The sequence below is a fragment of the Acipenser ruthenus genome, chromosome 11, assembly GCF_902713425.1.
Source record: "Acipenser ruthenus chromosome 11, fAciRut3.2 maternal haplotype, whole genome shotgun sequence".
NCBI lineage: Eukaryota > Metazoa > Chordata > Actinopteri > Acipenseriformes > Acipenseridae > Acipenser > Acipenser ruthenus.
Window position 1 is genome coordinate 36,841,259 of NC_081199.1, and position 24,065 is coordinate 36,865,323.

The window sequence follows — 24,065 nt, forward strand, 5'->3', positions numbered from 1 at the left end:
ATCAAGGGCTCCAGATTTAACTGCAAAACTTCTTAGCTTATTGTTTAAAATTAACAATTTGGTGACAGAGCATTAGAAAATCCTCAGGCTCTAGTCTCAAAACATTAACATTATCTGCCCACTGCATGTCCTGGAATGCTGAACATCTGAACTAAAGAAATGCAGAGTATGTCACATTGCTTTAGTTTTTTTTTTTGTTTGTTTAACATCCAAAATTAAACCCCATTCCAACTTGCATGCCACTAGTGCTGGAAAAGATTCAAAATGTCAAGAGTTCTAAATTGACTAGTGCTACAGGGTTGATTGTATTTTAATGTAAACTGTATGCTGCCCAAGTCAGTTTATTCCTTGTGCATTTACCATGCAAGGCATTCTCCAATCATGTGACATTCGGTACTCATTAAAGCGGGTGGTACTTATCCATGCTAAGTTGCTGTACTCCAGCTCAGTTTCATGTGTAATGTTGACTCAGATCCAAATTGCTTATATATGTCAGATGTATTTATTTTAACATTGATAATGCAATCCAGTTCAGGTATTGCTGGACAAGCAACAGTGAACAAAGGGTATTACTGGTTCATATTTAACATTTAGAGACTTTTAAGGGTCATAACAGTAATTTAAGGGTTTATAAGGTTTTGTTTGCATGTTTCTATACTAGACAGGCTGGATGTATGTATTATTTGTCATCTTCTATATTTTAAATGTGCTGTTAAGGCTGAATCAGGAAATGAAGCAAAGACAGTTGGATGTAAAGTATACAATTTCTATGTAAAGTATACATTTTCTGCATTATATATCGTCTCCATGCAAGCACCAATCCAACTCTGGAAACTGGAACAGTTTTTATCTGGTACCAGGTCAATATGTGTTTGATTCAGATGTTTGCTAATCACTATGTATTTTATAAAAAAAAGTGTGGCTATGTCCTGATTTTGAACTATGCAGTCTATAAACCTCCCATGTATCTAACACACAGATGAAAAACCTTAAATCTACCGAACGAGAAGAACACCTTCCTTCCCGAAGTGTATCCTTCTGACGAGGTCCTTTCCTTTAGAATATTCTCAATTCACTTTACAGTCTTCCAGTCTGGCAGAGGGTTTCCTGTAGCTCTTGATCAGAGGCCTGGCACGTTTGATAAATATCAGGAGTGATTTTCATTCCTGGAGAAAATAGTCAGACGAGTGACTGTCCTGTTGGGTGCAAACTCTCAGCACGCCACCAAGTTCATTTACAACAAGGCCTGATCATTAAAAAATAATGCAATGTTGAATGCCATAAAACCTCAAACCTGAGGAATTTTACATCGACAAAGTGGCTTCCTCGCTGTAGTTACGCATTGTTTGTTTTTTTCCCCCCGAAACTTTTGAAGTAGAACTACAGTACGCCAATCACCATGTTTAACAATTACTCACAAGTGGTACCAGATAATATCATGTTTGCTACATGATGTGCAAGTGGACGGAATAAATGGACGTACTACCATTTACCAAATCTCCAGTTCCAATACACCTACGCATAGAAACAAAACTCCCAAAAATTACTCAACTCTTTAATAACACTTTACCCACACAGTGTTTGTCTTACTTTTTTTTTTTTAAGTTCTTAAAGACCTACATTACTTTTCCATAAGCATTTTGAATAGTTAATAAATAAAATTGTATAGTAACATTAAGTATTACAGATCATGACTGAAACATGTACCCCGTAGGATAGTAATCAACCTACATGCCGACATATTTAAAACCAAAGTAAAAATCCCCTTATGCAATGAAGCAGCATTTGCAGATATTGTACAATTACTATTAATAATATTGTGTTGCGTGCATTAACTAGAACGCAAAACACTTGGAAAGTTTGAGTAGGCCTTTATTACCCTGCAAATAAAGCTGCTATTAACGTTTTGCATAACAGACATGTGAATAGCTAACACGTAATTACTGATTTGTCATAGTTTTTCTTTTTTTTAATTTTTATTTTTTTTGCTGAATTTCAAATAAGATTCCAATATTCTACCAAAAAATCCCAGTAAAGCAGGAGTTATAGACAGAAATACATCTCTTATTGCCCTGCAAAAGTGGATAGTGTGGATCTACATTTATGTTCTACATAAAGGATGTTTAGTTCTCAGGATTGAGAGTGATAGGATTATAGCAACAACTTGCCCTGTTCACTATTGTTTGATTAAACTTGTCCCAATCAAAATCTAGTGTCCCAAAATAAGTCACTCAAAAAGGCCAACACCTCCAGAATGAGGTTATAATTTCTAGCAATACAGAGAATAGATGACAATGTTGTATATATTACCCTTAGATTTCCTTAACCGTTAAGTGGGATAAATGGTTTGTAAATGCTTTTTACAGGTCCATCCAACCGGTAATTTGGATTTTTTGGTGTAAATGAAAGTAAATATAAGCTCTGCATTTGAACAGAAAAAAATACACAGGTTGTTTCATCAAGGGTGAAGTAGAGGCTTCATGGATACAAGATAATCTGTGTATAATTTTGTGTGTGTGTGTATGTAATATATATATATATATATATATATATATATATATATATATATATATATATATATATATTCCCCACATTTAATTTACCTGGAACTGCACCCTCTATCAAGGAGACTTGCTTGCATGACTTGATGACTAATAATGGACTTAGCATGCTTTAAAAGGCACATTTGATGTGTAAGCTCTATTCTTATACAAATACTAAGAGAAGTATCACTTTTTTCCTTTAAAAACAAATTTGTTTAAGTCATTGTTGCAGACCATCTGTTTAATGATAACTGACCACAGAATTAAAGAGCTATGATTACACCTTAACTCACATGCTGGGCGTACCAGCGCATTACACTACCCCAGAAATGCATAATGAGTGATGTTCTTAGTCCCCAGCTGTGACCCTGCAGTCACATTCATGATCTAGCATTCTAATCATCTGTCAAGTAAACCCACTGCTGCTTTGCATAACACATTGCGTTTCTGGACATTTAACATTTTAAAAGAAAAAAAGAAAGCCTAAATGATATACATTCCATCATACCCATGTTATACAATACATTGCACATTTATTTATGAAGCATACAGTATCTTTCAATAAGTGCCACAAGTTATGTGTTTCTTCTACGGAGTTAACAAAATAACAAAAAAAAAAGCAAGAATTATAACGCAAGTAAAACGTGGATCTTGCAAAGGCTGTTCCTTCCTGTGTGACGGGTAATTGAAGCTAAACGTAATTGGGTTTTTGGCACTGCTAGAACACTAGTATTATTTTAAAAAACACAGAATGAAAAATGTAAACGGCTACGGACTTCACATGTTGCTCAAAACAAACAAAACAAGTGATATGAACTATAAAGTATAAGGTGGGTATGTTTTATTAATGTATTTATTTATTTGCTCGCCATCTTTTTAAAGTCAAGTCCATTTTATAATACCGCATTCACGAAAAAAAAAAAAAAAACATTTCCCCATTATTATTATTAGTATTATTATTACTATGACTACTATATTAACCGTACTATTACTTCAGTACGCTGTGCGCTGCAGTGATGGCAGCACCCCCACATTCAAAATACCTTGTTCTGGCTGCCCTTGCCTAGCGATTGAGCAAAGCAAAACTCGGGGATTCTGTGGCCTAAAAAGTAATCAGTATTACCACTGGACCTATTGCATATGATACAATGTCACTACTTTTACAAAACTGATATACCGAAGGTAACTGAGTCATTTGATATTGTACAAAAATTATTTACCTTAGTAAATGATCATTCAATACTAAACGTTACCCCCGCCTTCACTATGTCACATTAACGTTTAATTCCCTAAATGTTTAGAGATCTTGTCTCAGAAAATTACACATTCTTAATAATTATGTATCTTTTAACATCCTTATGGTTATTTCGTGTATAAAATATAAAATACCTATCTACATAAAAATGACATCCTAATCTTAAAACATTAACCAACACGTCAGTAATACCATGCCATTCTGACATGCCTGAATATACTCACCTCTTCCTGAAGCTTCTCGTGAAAAGGAAGATATCCTGTCACGTCACAACGTGATCAAACCTCCCACTCCGCGACTCCGCCCCACTGCACGTACAACAGGAGAATGGACTATGCTGCTGTGTGTTGGAGACAGAGAACGGGAATGTGGCGGTTTGGTGCACAAGCTTATGCACTTGGAGATTTTTAGTATAGTTTTTTAATGCATTGTTAGACGTAGACGTGTTTTAAAAATGTAATTTTATACATTTTTTTTTTTTTTGTTACATATTTTCAGGGCTATTTGGGAATGTGCTATGCTTTAGTTTTCACAATGCTTCACAGTAATTATGATTTACCACGGTTTTATATGGTTTACCGTATATGTTTTTACCATACCACAGTAAATCTTAATTCGGGAGAAAAACAATAGTTTGATGTCATGGTTGTGGGGCGCTCTATTCAACGGCATCATTTGGTACTTTCACGACATGCTGTGAGTGTAATGGGGGTGCTCTGCAGCGGCGCAAGCTGAGGGTCATTGTTAGTACTGGGAACTCCTGTGGTTTTGCTGCCAACATTATACCTAAACCTAAGGAGCAGCACTCTGTTCTTATTCTGCTTTATTTGTCCTGCACCTTACTAAGCACTAAAGACAGTCTCAAATTAGAATAAAAATAATACAAGTAAGAAAAAAAGCTCAGCAGCCCCCCCCCCCCCCCCTTTAAATTCACAGAGCATTGTAGTCTTTGTGCTTTTACTGCTTGTCTGCTTGTCTGCTCCCGCCTTGCACCTGCTGCATTCATCACAAGAGGCATGTACATCTGCATTTTACTATAGAAGTGGTGGTATGCTACACTGCCATATAGTAAACTGTTATAAATCTATCTATCTATCTATCTATCTATCTATCTATCTATCTATATATATATATATATATATATATATATATATATATATATATATAACAGTTTCTGTAATGTAAGTAATACTTTGTTTCTTTTTTTTAGGAGTAGCAATAGGGAGGTAGTCAACCTTAAAAAATGTTCTTGTCAGGCTCAAATAATGGTGGTTTAAGGGTCTACTAATGGACAGTTGGCTTTTTGAGCTATGGCAAGTTTAGCTTTATAACAGTATGCCTACACAGCAGGTTGTTCATTTTGTACATCTCATTTGTACAAAATAACACTGTCTATACAAGCTCTTAAGTAGATGCGTTTCAACCACAAGTTTTTCTTCAGCAATGTTTTGAAGATGTATATGACCAAGATGACTTGTAATTCTAAGTTGCTTGCGCCACAGAACCTAAACTAAAACACATGGAGCAGGTTGTTTATATGTGATGTGCCTGTCATTAAAAAAAAAGAACAACAACATTTAGTACAAACCACAGTACTGCCTGTCTTTTCACAGCAATCTATACCTGCTGCACTAATAAAAATCGTTGGGAGGAGTACATCTCTACATAAGTTAAAAACACCTTCATTCTTTAATGAATACGAGTCACTATGTTCAAGAGACACTTCTGGTTAGGTCGGCCCGTTCTTTATCACACCGTTGGCACACTAGTAAACCACCTGCTCTGCCTCTCTTTCTGTCTGGCCAGGCCAAACAGCTGGCTGCTCTGATTGGCTAATCCCTACTGGACACTTGTGCTTTTCCTCCCTGTCTATCATTGAACTTTCTCTCAATTAGTGCCAGGTTAGTGCTTCTTTCATAGGATTTGCCCTTCACATGCCCTAACAATAATATGGTCATAATGTGGTCATGTAAATAATTTATATGGGTCAAAAGTCTGTACTTTTCCCAACACATATACACCCCATCAAAATATCCTTTGTGTGTATCCTAGGTCAATCTATATTATTTTTATATAGGGTGTGGTCGCAACGTTGGTACTTGAGGAACATCCATCCTTTAGAACTTCCTGCACATTTTTCCGGTGGATACAGTTTGCTCATTAACTGTATGCTGTGATTCAGCTCTTAGATTTCACACTCCTCTGCAGCCATTGCCTTATCAGTCACCACTGATTTCCAATTCTATGTAGCCTAGTGACCTCTATATATATATATATATATATATATATATATATATATATATATATATATATATATATATATAAATAAAAAATAAACATTCTGCTATTAATGTGAAGTTGTTTACCAGTGAAAGAAAGATTATTTTTCTACACATGCATCAACTTTGTATTCTGTTTATATTCAGTACAGACCCAACAGAAGAGCTAACTGATAGAACAAACTGCGAAATATTAAAAATGGCATCTATAACACTGTTTTCAGAAACTCATCTTTTCATCCAATAAAATAACAACTTTAAAAATAACACTGTTAAATATCCTGGAGGTTTTATTATTTTAATTTAGATTTTTTTCTTCTTCATAGAAATCAAGTATTTAAAAAAAAATTGGCAGGATTATTCTGTATCTTAATAGAGCAAATTAACAATGAAGTAAAAGTTTATTAAATTGTTTTCTATAGTGTTTCCAATGGACAGTACCAGCAGATATGCATATTTGGAAAGATTCTGCCTTGTGTTATCTCAGAAGGGTTCAATGAAGTGAAATAAGCTATTCATATTGTAACAGGAATATAATAAACAGGGCTCACTCCCTGTTTTAGAGTGGTGCACTGGTATACAGTATGCAAAGGCCCTGAAGTTGTCTATTACTATATATACACTACCGGTCAAAAGTTTTAGAACACCTCAATTTTTCCAGTTTTTATTGAAATTTACGCAGTTTAATGTCTCAATGTACTCTGAAATTAAAGCATAGAACAAATAAACAATTGGAGATAAAAAAAGAAATCATGGAATCGTTTTGTTTAACAAAATTTAATCTAAATTTTTGACTCATGAAAGTAGCCACCTTTTGCAGATATAACAGCTGAACACACTCGTGGCATTCTTTCTACAACGGAAATCAAATATTGTTCGGAAAGTTCTTCCCAACACTGTTGCAGAAGTTCCCACAAATGTGTTGCACTTGTAGGTTGCTTTGCCTTCACCCTTCTGTCCAGTTCATCCCAAACCAGCTCGATGGGGTTTAAGTCCGGAGACTGTGCCGGCCATTCCATGATTTGAAGCCTACCGTCTTGTTCTTTTCTTCTAAGGTACAGTATATATATATATATATATATATATATATATATATATATATATATATATATATATATATATATATATATATATATATGATTGAAAGTGCAGTGAAGACTGGAGGTTTTACAAACCTGATCTTAGAACGGAATATAAAATCAAGTGAATCTACTTAAGAAAGCAATATATTCTGAAATATTTGCTGACTGCATCCCAGACCAGCTACAAACTGCAGCAAATGAAAGTAGGAAAGGAATAACATTCCTTCACTAGTGATAGCAGGTCAGCATGGGGGAGCAAGGGCCTTGGAATTCTACAGAGCATTTCTTATACGACTTGGTAAATTTCCCTAATTTAAGATTTGACTTGACAATACATATTGTACACTAGCAGGGAAGTGCCCCTGCTGTTAACCTCAATCAATATAGCCCTTTGCTAACAAAATTAAGGGTTTGGTGGAAAGTACTTATTTTGAGACATTCCATGAAGTTTGGAAGAACTATATATAAGCAATAATGGAGAGTTTTAGAATCTGACAGTGGTCTGTGTGTAACTGAACATTGGTACAAAAAATGTGCTTTTGATCTCTATAGGCTCAACAGACATGTAGTGATTATAGACGGTATACAAATATGTTATGTCTAGTTTGGATAATGTACAAAAACTGAAACCTGTTATTTTTTTGTAAAAAGAAGACACTTCATCAAACACTTTATCTGATATTGTCAACCATCCCACCCCCCCAAACACACACACGCACACGTGCACACACACACGCACACACACACACACAATGTATTTAATGGTATGTAGACCAAAGTTGTGAAAAGGTGGATACGTTGGTGCTTTGGATAACAGGAGTTTTGTTGTACTTAAATCACCTGAATAGAAGTGCAAAAAACAAATGAGCCATTAGGCCTTTACACAATTGGATGTCTATCTTTGTTTTGCTCACTACTTGATGTAAGATCTTGGCAATCCGAGGCAGTATTGACAGCCTCATAACCTTGTGGGCGGACACCAGACAAATACAGTGTAATGATCTCTAACTGTATCTCACATCTAAGCTTACAAACAATACTTTAGCCTTCAGATTTCTTATATCAGTTTGGGATTGTGAACACTTTCATTTCAGTCGCAAGCTATCCATTTAGTGTCAGTCAGTCAATAATCCACAGTTTTAATTTGGCTACTTTTATTCGAGCATGGTCATTTCCAAGAGAAATTACAAATTAAAAATTCAGTAATACTTTTACAAAGACATTTCAGGAAAGATTTTTTTTTTTCTGTCATGGTATCATACATTGTATTTTAACAGTCCCTCTTCATTTTTTAGCTAAAAAACAAGATGAAGAAAGTGGAATTTTTTTTTCAGTCGAAAATACAGTGTTTTCACAAGATCGTATCAAAAGTTCCCAAATTTGGAATTTCCAGTAATTGAAAAAAGAAAAATAAAAAAAAACAAAACAAAAAAAAATAAAATAAAATTGAAAATGTGCATTTCACAATTAATGTTCCAAAACACAATAAATGCTCTCTTTACGTAAAATTTGCCTCAATGATCAACGCCATGTTCCTTTTTACTAAAATATATCTATATATTGAAGAACTATAATACTGTACACTACAGTATGAAATAAATAAAATTAGGAAATATAAAATGAGCCACATAAATAAAATGGTATTTAACCTAAAATAAAATGAATGCAAATTTTGTTGTTGCAAAAAAAGTTTGGTGTAATATTGACAAAAGTTAATGAAAAAATAATAAAATAAAGTACAGAACATTGCACAAACATATGTAAACTAAGGAACTGCTGTCTATTCTTCTAATACTGACATGGGTGCTTCAAAGAACAAGGTGAGCTATTTCTTAATACTGAAGCTGGTGCAAAGGTAACAACAGTTACCGTCCTTTACACTATACAAGGATGGCACTTGCAGAAACACACAGATTAAAAGGTTTGCATATAAGGCTTTTTCTTATTTTAAAAAAAAACACCTTACAAAGGCTTTCTCCTTCATCTTTCTTCTTTTTATCTTCATACCACTACCCTTCATATCAAGGTTGCTTTAAGACTTCAATATCTTAAAATCACATAGGCATCATTTAAGTTCCTTCACATAAAGAAAGTTTGAGGCCTAAAACTGTGTGGTTAGTTGGCCTGACAACAGGGCAAAACTATAAACAACACATTAAGTGATAGCTAAATAATAATACTGATGAACTGTAGTGCGGGCACTACTGCTTTAAACACTGTATAAATATACATAGGCAATACTTTTTATTATTATTTTTGTAGTGATTATATAAGCGGAGTGCAATTTGTACAAGTAACTAGTTTGTGCTATAAATACTATGAAACACAGGGTTTTAGGATGTTAGCACCACACGTTATTTAGGCCTTAATACTGTACAATTTTAAAAATTTCTTTTTTTTTTGTTTTTTTGTTTGTTTTTTTTGTTTGCATAATGCAGTTTCTTAACAATCCCCCACTCAAGCTCATAACACCGTCTCTGTCGGCACAATTGCCTCCCTCCACTCAAGTCCACCAACACAGGCTTCCTGGAAGCATCAGGCACGTGCATGTACAGCTAACACAGCAGTGTTTGTTTTAATCAAGCAGGTAACAATACTACTGGAAGAAAACATAGGAAGCTTAGTAAGCAGTAGTTTATTACATGCCGTCTTCCATATTGTCCTCTTCATGATCTGATTTGGTTTCTGTTTTCCCGTCCACCGAACTATCATCCATTGAGTGGTCTCCGTTCTCCTCCTCATATCTTAACGTGTCTGGATCTGTATCCATGCTTTTATTTTCACTTTCTTCTTCCTCTTCCTCAAACTCTTCGTCCTGCCTTCCTATCTTCACATACCCCCCTTCAACATCTTTCTCGTGACCTCTCATACTGTCATCTCTATCCCTCAGCATGCCATCTCGCTCTTCTGAGTCAGAGTACCCCTGAGGAGTGATGCTCTGTAAGTATGCTCGGTTCATCAGTAGCTCTGTTGGCTCTAGACTACCCTTCTCCCGGGCCTCCCTCTCCGCTGCCTCTCTCTCTTCTGCCTCCCTCTTGCAGTAGGAGTACCTGTGGTTCATGTGCTGCGAGTAGGACCCCGAATGCGAGAAGCGCTTGCCACACTTGTCGCACTGATACGGCTTCTCGCCTGAGTGCAGTCGTGAATGTTCAATAAGGTGATGCTTGTGTTTAAATGCTTTCTTACAAATTTGACACTGATGTGGCCGTTTACCTGAGAAGACAAAATAAATAAGAAAAAAAAAACATGAGTATTCTTGTAGTTATTTTAGGCTTACACGAAAAATTACAGTACATATTATTATTATTATTATTAGTAGTAGTAGTAGTAGTAGTAGTAGTAGTAGTATGAATTATTACAATTCATTTTAAAGGGTTTAATGGAGATGAAGATACAAAGCAAAAATTTAAAAAAATAGAAGTTCTAATTCAACAGCCCCCTCTCCCTGGAAAAAGGATGAAAATAATTAGGTGACAACACTTATTTTAAAAACGAATGCCATGGCTGACAGATGCAAAGAAAACATTAAGAAAAAAGGGAAAATGAAACTGAAAACAATATGTGTCAGAAAACCTGGGTTAATGTGTTTAATAGCATCACCATTTTAAACCACTATTTTCTATTTACCTTTGCAATATAGCCACCTTTCTATGTTTAACGTGTTTTGATATCTTTAATATTTAACATTGATTTAGTGTTATTTCATAACATCATTGTTACAAAATAGCAGAGTGAGGTACTTGCTAAATGTTTTAATTGCAAGGTGCTGGAGATAGTAAAGTATATAACTGTACTGAGATTGCATGCCAGTCGGATTTACTACTGCTCAGCACTACCGGAAATATAGGAGTCTATTTAACACAAATCAGAAAGCGGAGTTTCTCCATTGGCATTTCAATCAGCTTGTGACTAGGGCTTGGAACCCAGATCCCTTGCCAAGCACACACACATCTGGCCAATTCCTTGCTACAAATAGCACTGGAATGCCTTCGACACCTTCCATAGCTGCCATACTTGAAGCCTGGTTCAAAAATAGACAAGCCAGCACATTCTTGTCTGTGTGATGCTTCAGGACAAAATAGTGAAATGCAAAGAGTGATGCAATATGATGAAATAGAGAAATAAAAATATATATATATATAGAAATTGTTGATCAAAATGGAAGTAGGATACATTACACTAGTCTATGCTATAGACATAATATTGTCTGCATTTGTTTTAGAGAAACTGAGTACTACACTAGAGATGATTATTCTCCGCCATCATCATACAACCGTTACTGGTAACCGTTACTTGAAGTTTTATATTAACTTAAATTTTAGATAGGGTCAGGGAATAAGAGCTGTGACAATGGGCTGTAAACCAAAGCTTTAAACCAAAGATGGCATGTACTAGCATATTTATAATACAATTAATTTAAACAAAACAAACAAACAAACAAACCATTTTTCAGAACATTAATAACTGAGTTTTCTCTGCATATGAATAACATTTAAATCACATTTTCAAATATTATAACTTTTCAAAATGTTTTCAAAAATCAACCATATCATTTCTGGGGGATAATTCCATCTGTCAGTTAAAAAAGAAACTTGGTGAGTTACCACAACAAAAAAGGTTTAGTAAGACAAAACATAAAAAGGCATCAGGTAAAATAAGTGTCTAGAACAGTATATACCTGTGTGCTCATATTTGTGTCTTAGGAGGGAACTGCTCTTCTGGAATGTTTTGTCGCACAAGTCACACGCGTACATACCACTTTCTGTCTTCTTAATCTTCTTCCGGGACAGACAGGAGTCTGAATCTGTCATGTCTTCCAGGCCTGACATATAATCTGTTGTTCCATCAAGCAGCTCCCCCTATAAGAGAACCACATTTTTAAATCCACACCTGTCATCTAAAAATAGACGCCTTCTGGTGTTTCATTTAGAAACTGAATAGACATATTGTAACCATCTTAACAAACACCCTTCTGGAGCCACCTCAGAGGCATGGTGCATTTAATCATGTTCATGGAATAATGCTTTTGTACTCCAAAACGTTTTTAGTAATAAAATCCACGTTGCTAAAAATGTTGATACTTCAGATACGTCAGATAATAAGAAATATTCCATCAAAAGGATGTTCAGACAGGTTATTGCCAATGAAGTGTAACTCTGCATATAATTAGACTGTATGTCTGTATTCCATATGGTAGAATTCCAAATCTGTTTAATTTTATACTTCAAAGGGTCTTAATTATATATATCTATCTATATATATATATATAATATATATATATATATATATATATATATATATATAGATAGATAGATAGATAGATAGATAGATAGATAGATAGATAGATAGATAGATAGATAGATTTTTTTTGGTTTTTCTTCCATAGGAAGATTAACCCGATAAGCTAACTTAAATTAATGGGGAAAAAATATTCTAACATTAGAAGTAAGTGAAAGATTGTGCAGGGCACATTGCCACAGTCTGCTAATTTCTATCTCATTATGATTAAATCAAAGAGGTGCACTAAATGGTCAAAACTGAGTAGCAGGAGTGCCCTCATTAGAACCGCTTGCTCTGGCCTGACAATACTGAGGACATTACTACACCGGTTTTAAGAATAAAGCACTATCATTTTGCAATCAATTTGACCTAAATGCCTGTAGCTGTATTTTTAAAATCTAATTTAATAACTTAGAATAGGAAACATTATTAATACTTTTTATCAAAATGGTTCCTTCTATGTTAAACAGCCTTCAGCATTTGGCGGTAATGAACACAGAGCTGTGCATTATTAATATGCATGTTGAAACTCATTTTGGCTTTTTCTAAAAACATGGGCCAAAGACATTAGTCAGTCAGCTACGCACTACTCAGCATGCTAACACACCTTCACTTTTACACAGATATTACATTTCACTCGCGCTGAGTTTTCACTAATTAATACCTGAACAAAATTAAATTGTCCGAAACACATTCAGAAAGAGGGCAGATGTACTGTTAAAATGGAAGAATTTAAACATCTGGCAATGCAATGCTGTTTGCACTTTTGTGCAGAGAGACAGTGCAGCGCAGTCTGGCAACACCTAAATCTCACATTATAACATTTAAAACTCTCATTATATGGTGATACCACTAATGAAGCATGCAGAAGAATTAAAATATTCAACATTTATATAACATCTGTTAATATTCTCTGCTTTACTGGTTTGTGAGTATTACAGGTGAGCGTTTTTTTTTATTTTTCATCTTGTACAGTAATAACAGAATGCGCATTAAAAAAAATAACATTTTGTTCAGCAGAAATTAATATTTACCTGGAAACCTGGTTTCCTTTGGTACTTTCTTCTTTGCTGCATTTCAGCAAAAGCAGCTGCTCCAGTTGCATAAGTGTAAGCCATGTGTGGTAGGAAGCCCATTTGATCCAGCCCTGGGTATGGCCGCAGCCCCGGGATGCTTCCCTGAACCGGGGGCATGAAAGTGGCTGGGGGAAATGCGCTTTGTGGTGGAAGCGATGAGTACAAAGGTTTGGCACCGAATGGGTTAATACTGAACAACTGATTAGTGCTTTTGTCAAGGTTGTCATGTGAACCAAATTCCTTCTTGAGATAGGCCAAGTTCAATGGCTCCTCTATGTGCTCAGTTGGAGAACAAATACTGTTATGGTCAATGTTAACACTGTTAACTTTAGTTTTGTTTCTTACAGCTATACTACTTTTAGGTTCCTTCATTTGTTTTGGCAAAGACAAGTCTAATGGCTCCGCCTGGAGCTCTTCTGAAGTGAAGCTGTTTGGAGTGTAAGAGCTACTGTGGGAGTTTTTAGAAGATGTGGAGGAAAGATTTAGAGGGGAAGGAGTATTGCTCCTGGAGTGGTCCAACTTTTCACCAACTTGTTTACCACCAGTAAACTGGGATGGTTTTGTAAGCCTGAGAGGTGTGTCACAATTATTAACATTGTTATGGAGTTCTGCTATGGATGGGTAAGTAATAGAGTCCACAGGCTTTATTAAAGGTATAGGAGACCTGGCTGACAAAGTGTCTTTAGTGGGAGTGTTGGTGGCAGCCAGCGCCACCTCCGCATTGTTCTGTTCCATTGGTGGTGTTCTGGAATTGTTGTACTGGTAAACTTTTCGTTGCTCAAACCATTCCTTCACAAATTCCTGAGGGAGGCCAACAGCTATGGAAATCTTCAGTAGTTCATCTGAATTGGGTTCCATGTTCATGGCAAAGTATGCTTTAAGCACAGACATGTGGTCCCTGTAAGGGTTGATGGGGCTTGTCACTACTTTCTCGGAGAGCATGGAAGAAAGCAAGAGAGCGTGTTTCTCTCCCAACACCCCAGGCCTGTTGGGAGTCATGTTCTCATTGGGCTGTAGTACTGCCTTGATCTCCTCATTCATTTTGCACATGTAGCGTTCATGCTGATGTAAGGGAATTGGACCTGGAAAAGTCTCCTTGCAGAATTGACAAGAGAAGGGAGTAAAGAGGTTCTCGTGCATTTTATTTTCAGTACCTAGGTCTAATATGTGATTCATTCTCTCCTTTTTAATATTGCTAATTTGTCGCTTTGAGTCTGTGGTCAAGCTCTGGAGACAAGCTTTGGCTTCGTTGACCTTTTCTAGTGTGTAGTCAATAATACTTTTGGTTGCACCATTATGACTGACCACTGGAAGACCAACAGTTGGTGCATCAGGAGAAGTCACTCCTTGTCCGTGTTCCTCAATTTGAGCTCCAAGTTCCTTCATGTAACTCTTAAGTTTTGAGATCTCATCAGGTTTGCAGTCCATTTTCTGCCTTGATACTGTGTTGTCCACAATTTGGAGGACCCTCTGCACTTCACTTAAATTGCTCCCTATGGCAGGAAATCCCATAAGTGGTGCCTCCATCCCTAAGTGTTGCATTGGGCTTTGAGATGAAGCATGGATTCCCAATGGGCTAGTAGGCCCCATTCCCCCATTCATAAAATGTCCAGGCCCACCAAAACCATGAGAGGCCATAATGAGCTTGTAGTCATTGAAATCTAGTGGTTCTGTTTTAATTTTTAGAAGACCTGATTGGTCTGGTAGGCCGAGTGGCTTGCCATTCTCCAGCTTATGTCTGAGTTGTGTGATGGCTGAGTTAGTGGGAGAAGACGAAGCAGAAGTAGGAGAAGAACTTGTCTTTATATTGTTCCGCACCCTTCCATTTACCGAGATCAAGCCAATACATTTCTTGCTGCTGATGTGCGAGCTATAGGAGCCAGAATGGGAGAAGCGTTTCTTGCAGTTTGGGCACTCGTATGGCTTTTCACCTAAGGAGAAGAAAATGTAATTAAATTACTATATATTTTTACATTAAAAAAGAAAAAAACATCAATATATTCCATAAATAACAGCAAGAAAACTGTACAGTAAAGACATCCTGTACTGTACATATACTAATAAAAAAAACACAAAGTAATAGTAGTACTTCCCATTTCTATTTCATAGAATACAAATTACTAGATTCAATTGTTTTAAAAATAGTTTGAGTTAAATCTTCCATTATTTCACAAGTAAAGGTGAGTCATTCGTGTACAGTAGAACAAAAATCTAATGAATTCTGTAAGTATATTTCCTATGAACTACAAAACAATCTTAAATCAAGGTGATGAATATTCAAAGATTGTGCATAAGCACTCCTGCTACCCACCACTGTGAATCCGCAGGTGTTCTTTCAGATGGTGTTTGTATTTGAAGGCCTTGCCACATTCTGTGCATTTGAACTTGCGATTGCCAGCTCCCTGGTTCAGCAGTTGGTGCTGTTGAAGAGAAGGTATTTACATCAGCTTTACACAAACAACTCAGAGAGAGAGTTCTGTAAATAGTCACAGTTAACTGCTGCGGACCAGCCGAATGGCTTGCTTACTACACACCATCTTGCCTTTCTACTTCCAACACCAATGTCACAGTAGAAGTGAGGAAATGATAACAGAGTGAATCACATACCTTTCAACTTCCTGGCTAGCAAATGAGGGAACAGTTCTTTAGATTTTGGTATGAGCAAAATAAAATAAAATGGGACTTGTTTTTTCTTTTTTAAACTGGGTTGTATTTTTCTTTTTATTCTTCTTTCTTTAGATTTTCAATTTAACCACCATCAATCAGGTCATAAATGCCCAGTGTAAAATGCAGGGATGTTCCTTACAACTAGGAACAATTGAGAGCTATTTTGGTGAAAATCATCAAAGCATGAATCCTTTCCTTTCTAAACTGAAGAGAATCTTATGCTACCATAAATTATTTTAACACATTTAGAATATATATATATATATATATATATATATATATATATATATATATATATATATATATATATATATATATATTAGCTCAAAGAGCCAGTTGCCCAACGTTTATATATATATATATATATATATATATATATATATATATATGTATATATATATATATATATATATATATATATATATATATATATATATATATATATATATATACACCAGAGGTTAAAACTGTGAAATATTGTTTGAAATATTATTTGAATAAGCTGGTGTTTATAAATTTGCAATTTAAATTAACCACAAATCTGAATTCTGAATAGAAATATATTTGCCAGCCGCATTACTTAAGGTGGGAGGTGAGCATGTTAAACGGTTAGAAAACACAAAGACCTTTTAGCAAGGAAACAGCCCCAGATACAGGCTAACAACTGCTGGGGTGTGCTGACTCTTCCCACATTCCTGGTGAGACAGATGGTGTTACACAGGACACAGGGAGGTTTGTTCAAACAGCAGCAACCTTCAAAGATCAAGCAGAAGCTGGCCCGCCAAGCGCCAATGAGGGACCACCGCTTGTATGTTGCTGAGTTGCATAAACAAACAGCAACAGCTGCTTTGTCTCCCCCCATTTCCCTCAGAGGACCATTGTAAACTTTAGTTGTGCCACTGTTAATATGATACAATCATTTTAATGTACTAATTGTAAATGCCACAAGCAAATGAGGGGATCTTGCAATGCTGAGTCTATTCTCCATAATTCATGGGTGTAAAGGGATGTTACGCAAGCAGAAAGGGTAGCTTAATAATTCCTTTTTATCTTTTTGGAAATATTTGGCACAAACAACTTTTATTTGCTCGCCAGGAAACATTTTAAACAGATAAAGTACATAACCCATATGAAAACATTATACTTTTTCAAATCATTTCTTCATTGGTTGCTGGGAAAGCTCACTTTAAGATGGATGGGTGATAAGGTTTTATTTATTTTGGAGGAGATTGGGTCTCTGGGTTAATTCTGTGCAAGAGAATCTTTCAATTTGAAGTTAAAAAAATCTTTAGTAGCTCAACGTTAACTGCAGAAAATACTGAATACTGCATAAATGGTATATCAAATGTTTAAATAAGTGATTTACAATAACACTGTATCACTTTATATATCAATATCAGTTTTCAGGCAAATTTCTCCAGGGAACGCAAGAATAGGCCTCTGTGCATAGCATAAATGGTTTTGTCATTTTTATTTTAGACTGAGCATGTTTCATTTGAGAAAGTTAAACAAAGTATCTCAAGCTACCTGTTTTCTCCTTTATATCAAGTATAACAGCAGCCTGGTCTAGTAGACTCTTTTTAAAAAAAAGTACATACAATAAATGAGAATGTAAAACATAGCTAAGAAGAAGCTGTTTTTGTTAGATTTGAATGAACATAAAAGCTTAAAGTAAAGTGAAGTTAAAGAGCAGATACAATTTCTAAATTGTAAATTAACACAATCATTCGATCGTGAACATAAGACTGCTAAATCATATCAGAGAAGGCCATCAAAAAATCATTTAGGCCTCAATTAAAGCTATTACATTAAAGATCTGCATCTTCAAAATGCCATGAAAAATTAATAATGATTGCCAATCAAAATGATATCTTTTCTCCAAGGGGTTATCATGCATCAGAAGAAAATCCAAATATATATATTTTTTAAAAAGCAGCACACAATCCTCACCTGATCTCTGCCAGGCTTGTGTGTGGCCATATGTCGCTCAAGCTGGGTGCGGTAAGCGAAAGTGTAGTTGCACAGGGGGCAGGCAAAGTTCTCCTCGTTCTTCTCATGGCGGTACTTGATGTGCTCCTTGAGTGATGTCAAGCGCTTGTAGCCCCGGTCACAGTAGGGGCAGGTCAGCAGTTGGGCGAAAGCATCTGGAGTTCCAGGTGGTAGGTCTACATAGAGTAAATGGAGAGGGGGCGGGGGGGAGAAAAAACAGGCCAAAAGGTCAGCGAATCAGTGGCAGCTAATGGGCCTGCTGCCCGGAATGGTATGGGACGTATCTCTGCAATCTGCTCTGCAGAGTGCCATCGTCTCAAGCTGGCATCTTTACCCCTGAATGTACACACCCTGGCGAAGTCAGTACAAATCACCTACAGTCTGTCAGCATAATCAATTAAGCATTTGCATTCATCCAGTTGAATTTTTAATTTGTTTTGGTTCCAAATGATCTATGGTGGAATGAAAATTAACTTTAAATTGAAACCTTTATGTATTTTATCTCACTTTGACGAATTCTAATCTGCTATAGCCACACCATTACCGGTACTTGTTTCTCCCAAGGCTAAATGGCTTATAGCTAAGAATTGCTTTAAAGCTTGTCAGAATTTAAATAGCACAGCAGCTTTTTATCAAGATCTGCCACTCATTTAAATATCACTATAACCATTTCAAGTAATGAACTTTAAGTATCAGATACAGATATAGTTTTTAAAAAATGCACATTATTTTAAATGACTTTAATTCTAAATGCCATCCTTTTTATTGTGCATTCAACATCTAGAAATTGTGTCTCATCATTTTTTTTTTTTATCAAATGTTTGAGGTGCACTATCTGATTGCAAGCTTCAGCAGCTGTTCTTCAAGTCTGAAGGTAAACACCCAGGCATGTGGTGAATTCATAATGGCAACAGCTGCATGTGTCAGTACGACTGTTGTGTGCATGCTCTAAAATTCTTACCATTTTCTTCTTGCCCATTGGCCTCCGGTGTGCCAAGGCGGGACAACTCCTCGGGGGCTTCTGGGTAAATAATGGCTGTGTCACCTCGCTGCAGGTACTCTGCAATACTGACCACATGGCTCTCTCCAGCATCCAGCTTTCGTTTGGCAAAATACTTCTCAAATTCTGAAGTGCAATCTACATTCTTAACTGAAAAGAGAAAAAGAAACAGCAAAATATTTTTAATCACTTGACTGAAAAATGGAACATTATTGCTACATATTGGAAACACGCTTCTAAAAGTGACTCTAAATGTGATGAAGAAAACCATTAAGGCAGTAGTATTAGAAGTATACATCTAAGTTACTGTGTATTTGAACACACATTTGATTATGATGGCTAAATTATGAATCTCTTTTTTGCTTTTTTTTATTTTGTAGTTTTGGCTAACTGCCTTAACACTTTAGGAACCCAAAGATAACAGTTTCTCTTTTTGGTATGTTTGGACAATTTTTTATGCTTCAAAGCTTTTAGTTTTGGTATTAAAAGGCCCTATGTTTTTTTCCTAGTAATTATTATTATTATGTATTTCTTAGCAGATGCCCTTATCCAGGACAGCTTACAGTTGTTACAAAATATCACAGTACAAAGTATCACATTATAGAATATCACATTGCAGATAAGAGCAGTTATAAAGTACAGTAAAATCAGTAGAAAATAAGATCAAATTCAAATAAGAGCAAAATAAGGAATACAATAAATAATTACATTTAAAAGTGAGTTTGACAAAGAGCAGTTAAACTTATAGTAAAAATATTTGCTTATACAAGTAAAGTCCATTAAGAGCACGTAGTAAGTACGATAAATGGATAAGAATGATTTCATGAGCAATTATAAAATCTAAATCTAAAGTATAGTCAAGCATAGTGACATTTCAAATTTATTGTATTAAAAACGGAATAGAAACTCAAAATAGCTTAAGACACCAACTCTTTCTTTGAATTTTCTTTTTTCTGTTTTAGCTCTTGTGGGAACTCAGAGCTGCAAAATAGAGATAGCTGCCCCTAATTGCAAACAAAGCTAATAAAAAACCACAACCTTCATTAGCCAGGAAATGACAGGCCCTCATTGGTACACACTGTTTATAGGCCAATAACTGCCTGTCCTGCCAACCTGCCAAGTTTTAGTTCTGTTTTCCTCTGTATGGTAATCTCTGAAAGGTTTTTCCCCTTCTTAAGGTTTCAATATAGCAAATTAAAATCCTTGAACTGGCAAATAGGTACCATTTACAAAATGTTTTTGTTTTCCTTTATTATTATTATTATTATTATTATTATTATTATTATTATTATTATTATTATTATTATTATTATTATTATCACTACTTGTTCATTAGATTGTTGTCTGAACTCTCAAAAGTATATAAAGTGGATTGTAGTTTATCGTGTAAATATTTTATGATCCAATTTGTAAAAGGTCAAGGTAGTGGATTGTGTCATTGTCAAAAAATGATTTGAAAATGTCAACCTGTCTAAAATGTCTAATTGTATTGTAGGGCATTAAAACAAGTCTATTACATGCATTGTACCCTCATTAAAACAATCTCACTTCCAGTGTCTGCTCAGTTATTAAACGATGAGTTTAGGCACTAAGGCTCGACTACCGGTATTTGTTACATCAATTCTGGTTTGTAATGAATTGTGTTCATTTTGGTCATATTTCAAAATACATACATTAAACATTTTGAATTTGGGCCAACACTTTAAAATTAAACATGTAAACAGTTACTTGAGACCAATAAACCTTAGTGCAATCAGGACACTTCCCAACAAAGATGGCTTTTAGGATACATATTTGCTTTGTGGAAATCACCTTTATGTATAGCAACTTAGGCGAGACAAGTGTAATAGCCTTGAAAAAGTATGTGTTCCACCAAATAAAGCATAATGGTGCACACTAAAATTGGTAATACCACAGAAAGAGATGTTAAATGTTATATAAAGTAACAGCTATTGCTATGGACATAACGTTGTTCCTTCAAAACACCAATACTCACAAGAGCAAGAGCAAATGGAGTTGCAGAACCTTAATAATTAAGTGTAAACATTATGTTTAGCAAATGTATTTCAGTTTGTGAAGTCAACTTACCTGTACCATTGTTTCCAGTGGTCTGAAGTGTGGCTTCAGGCCCCATAGTGTCATACTCATCTTTCATTTCATCTATAGTGAAAGCAGAGAGAGAGAGAGAGAGGCCGAAATTCAGTACCTGAGTGTACAAAACAACCAAAGTGACAATGAAGCCTTCAGCTGAAGGTACAAAGAAATGAAAGCATGGCTGTGTGCTGGTCTACAATGGCTTTGTTCAGGATTCTTAATGAATAGTATCATACGGGCCAGACAGAGACTTATTTACCTTAAACATTACAGCAAGCAGTAAAAGAGCTTGAGGGAACTTGAGACTTGGGGGTGCCAAGCAAAGATTAATACAAGAGTTGTCTATCATAGTAAGCATGAACAATAGTATTGCTTGTTCCCATGTGATGGTGAAATCTAGATGAATTCAGAAAGGAAAAAACTATGGGGACAGATCCAGAGAAATAGGCATTTTATTTTTTTGACCTGGACTGGGTGTATTCATAAAATACAGAACTTAAAAACAAACAAAAAAAAAGTGGTCCGAGCAATCAAGTTAATGTTTTTTCTGATGACACTAAAAGCCTCTAAGTTTTACACAGGCACTGCATATATGTGAATAATACAACTTAAATATTTGAGGAATAAATACCTAACCTTGTCATTAAAGAGATAATAAAAAGGAGGGCATTGTTGGTTAACACGGACAATCAATTTAGCTGGCTCTTACTTTTAACGACTCCCATAATCTCTTATGAAATGAAATCAAGGTATTTCCGAGAAGATAGGCTTGGTTATAAATATAGCTATTGTGTTTGTTCCTCCTAGCTCATCTCATGTGATTTCTGGTAGCGTGGAGTCACAAGTATCATAAGCTTTCCATCTGAGGGCACACAAACCCAGTGACTGAGGGGAAAACAGCAACTGACTGCAGTTTTTTTTTTTTGCATAATGCTGGTAATGTTCAAACTGTTGCACTTCCTTCCTCATTGACATTTTCAACTAAGTAACGAAAGAAAATATACCATGTCTGTAGCCTTCCAAGCAGTCTGTATCATATATGCAGATTAGTAAGATGAGTGAAAGTCATTCACTTTTTTACCTTTTACTTGTGGCTGGTATTATGAAATGATTTGTTTCATAAGATCTGGGCCATGGCGATGTCTGTGATACTGCAATAACATGTTTTAATAATAATTGCAAATTTACCTGATGCTTGAAATACAAATTATTTGAGATGTATACTTAATCCAGAATGTGACAAAAAAAAGAATTACATAGTTTAATTCAACAGCAGCACCTGCTAAAACGGTACTTAAACAAATGAACTACAAAAACTACAATAAGGCAGTGGTATGAAATGACTGTAGGGTAAAGTTTAGGGTCTTATAGAAACCTAGAAGGACTCCTTAATACCTTTCACCTATCATAACTCAACCTGTTTATTTAACATCATCTATCCTGTTTATTTTGAAAACATTCCTGTTTATACTGCTGGCTACTCCTGGATTAGAGTTTTCTAAAAACAAGAAGTCCCTGTTTTCCTTATTTCTTTAAGAACTCTTGAATAAGCAGAAAAGAGGCTGAGAAGAACGCAGGTGATTTATTTAAAATCTCTGTCAGTGATAATGATGTCATGGTTTCCAGCACACTGTGTCCACCCCATTGTGGGATGAAAGAATGTCAAGGACAATTCCAAACACAAAACTCTGATTGTGCTGGAACCGGAAAAACACAGTAAGAACTCCACTGTGCTCTTCAGTTCAAAACCTGCATCCTGCAGACAAAGTACCAAAGCACAGGAGAAAAAAGCAAGAGAAAAGTAGAGGCTTATCTCAGAGTAAAGCTATGTGCTGAGGTACCACTGTAGACAGTGAGGCACCAAGGAAAAAGCCAGTACCCAACAACTTGAAAAATATTTGAAGGAATATTTAAACAATGCACAATTTAAAAACATGACAAATATTTTATCATGTGAGAAATGCTTTATCTAAAAAAATACAACACATTGAAAGACAGCAATATGGCACCACATAGTTTAGCTACAAATATTGACAACTGCTTTTGTTAGTCAATTTTCTAATACTCTGTTATTCATCTAATGTTACTATTATGTTAAAGATGAGTTTTAACCATAATTTTTTTTAGCTCTCGTCATGTTAGTAATATACACACTATCAAATCCTTTGCTCTAAAACCTAGATTTCTTTTCCTTTTTTACATATTACATTTTTAAACCCCTGAATATTTTCCCCTTTCAGCACTCTGCACAGCTAGTTCATTAGCAGAAATGAATAGCTCACACTGGCTCATTTAAATGGAGTGTCTTACATGAGTTCTCGCCACACTCTGTTTCTGTCACACGGCTCCCAAGAATCATTGACTCTTATTATACATGTAAATGGCTATCATAAAAATAAAAATTTCATTTAAGATTGTTAATGACTTCTGCAGCAGTCTGGCTTCCTTTAATGACTATCTTCTGCCCCTAATTAAAAGTATTTATCTTTCAAGCATCTAAGACCAACTTCTTCTTTTTTAGAGTATGTTTGATTATAAAAAATAAGCTTAATAAAAAAGAGTTACAATACATATTTGATCTTCAGAGTTGGAGACATCATAAATAATAATACAAACAAATAAAAAAACAAACAAACAAAAAGCATAATAAATGCGTGTTTTGCCATATCTTACATCTGCATCATATGTCTGTATGCATTATATTATACTATTTTCTAGGTATTACTAGATGAGTTTTAATTGTATGTTCATGTGGGTAACTTTGTTGTAATTGCGACGTTAACAGTGTATGACCCGGCTT

The 24,065-nt window shown here is 35.3% G+C and overlaps 2 protein-coding genes across 9 annotated transcripts in view; both read right to left on the reverse strand.

The window, feature by feature from the left end:
• The window catches only part of LOC117427119 (glycosyltransferase-like domain-containing protein 1), a 90,868-nt gene extending 86,749 nt beyond the window's left edge, over positions 1-4,119 (reverse strand). Inside the window, exon 1 of one of the 2 annotated variants that reach the window (XM_059033839.1) lies at positions 4,023-4,119. The gene's annotated coding sequence lies outside the window, so the exon portion shown is untranslated. The remainder of the gene's footprint in view (positions 1-4,022) is intronic. The other variant, XM_034045510.3, reaches the window with a different exon arrangement.
• Positions 4,120-8,296: 4,177 nt separating this feature from the next.
• The window catches only part of LOC117426649 (zinc finger E-box-binding homeobox 2-like), a 73,147-nt gene continuing 57,378 nt past the window's right edge, over positions 8,297-24,065 (reverse strand). For 5 of the 7 annotated variants that reach the window (XM_034044494.3, XM_034044490.3, XM_034044488.3 and 2 more), the window contains 7 exons: positions 21,260-21,331; positions 19,133-19,321; positions 18,133-18,347; positions 15,827-15,935; positions 13,474-15,446; positions 11,838-12,018; positions 8,297-10,372 (listed from right to left, as the gene is read on the reverse strand). In XM_034044494.3, the coding sequence (XP_033900385.3) occupies positions 9,798-10,372; positions 11,838-12,018; positions 13,474-15,446; positions 15,827-15,935; positions 18,133-18,347; positions 19,133-19,321; positions 21,260-21,331 (3,314 nt within the window). In that variant the 3' untranslated portion in view covers positions 8,297-9,797. The remainder of the gene's footprint in view (positions 10,373-11,837; positions 12,019-13,473; positions 15,447-15,826; positions 15,936-18,132; positions 18,348-19,132; positions 19,322-21,259; positions 21,332-24,065) is intronic. The other 2 variants (XM_034044492.3, XM_034044491.3) reach the window with 1 other exon arrangement.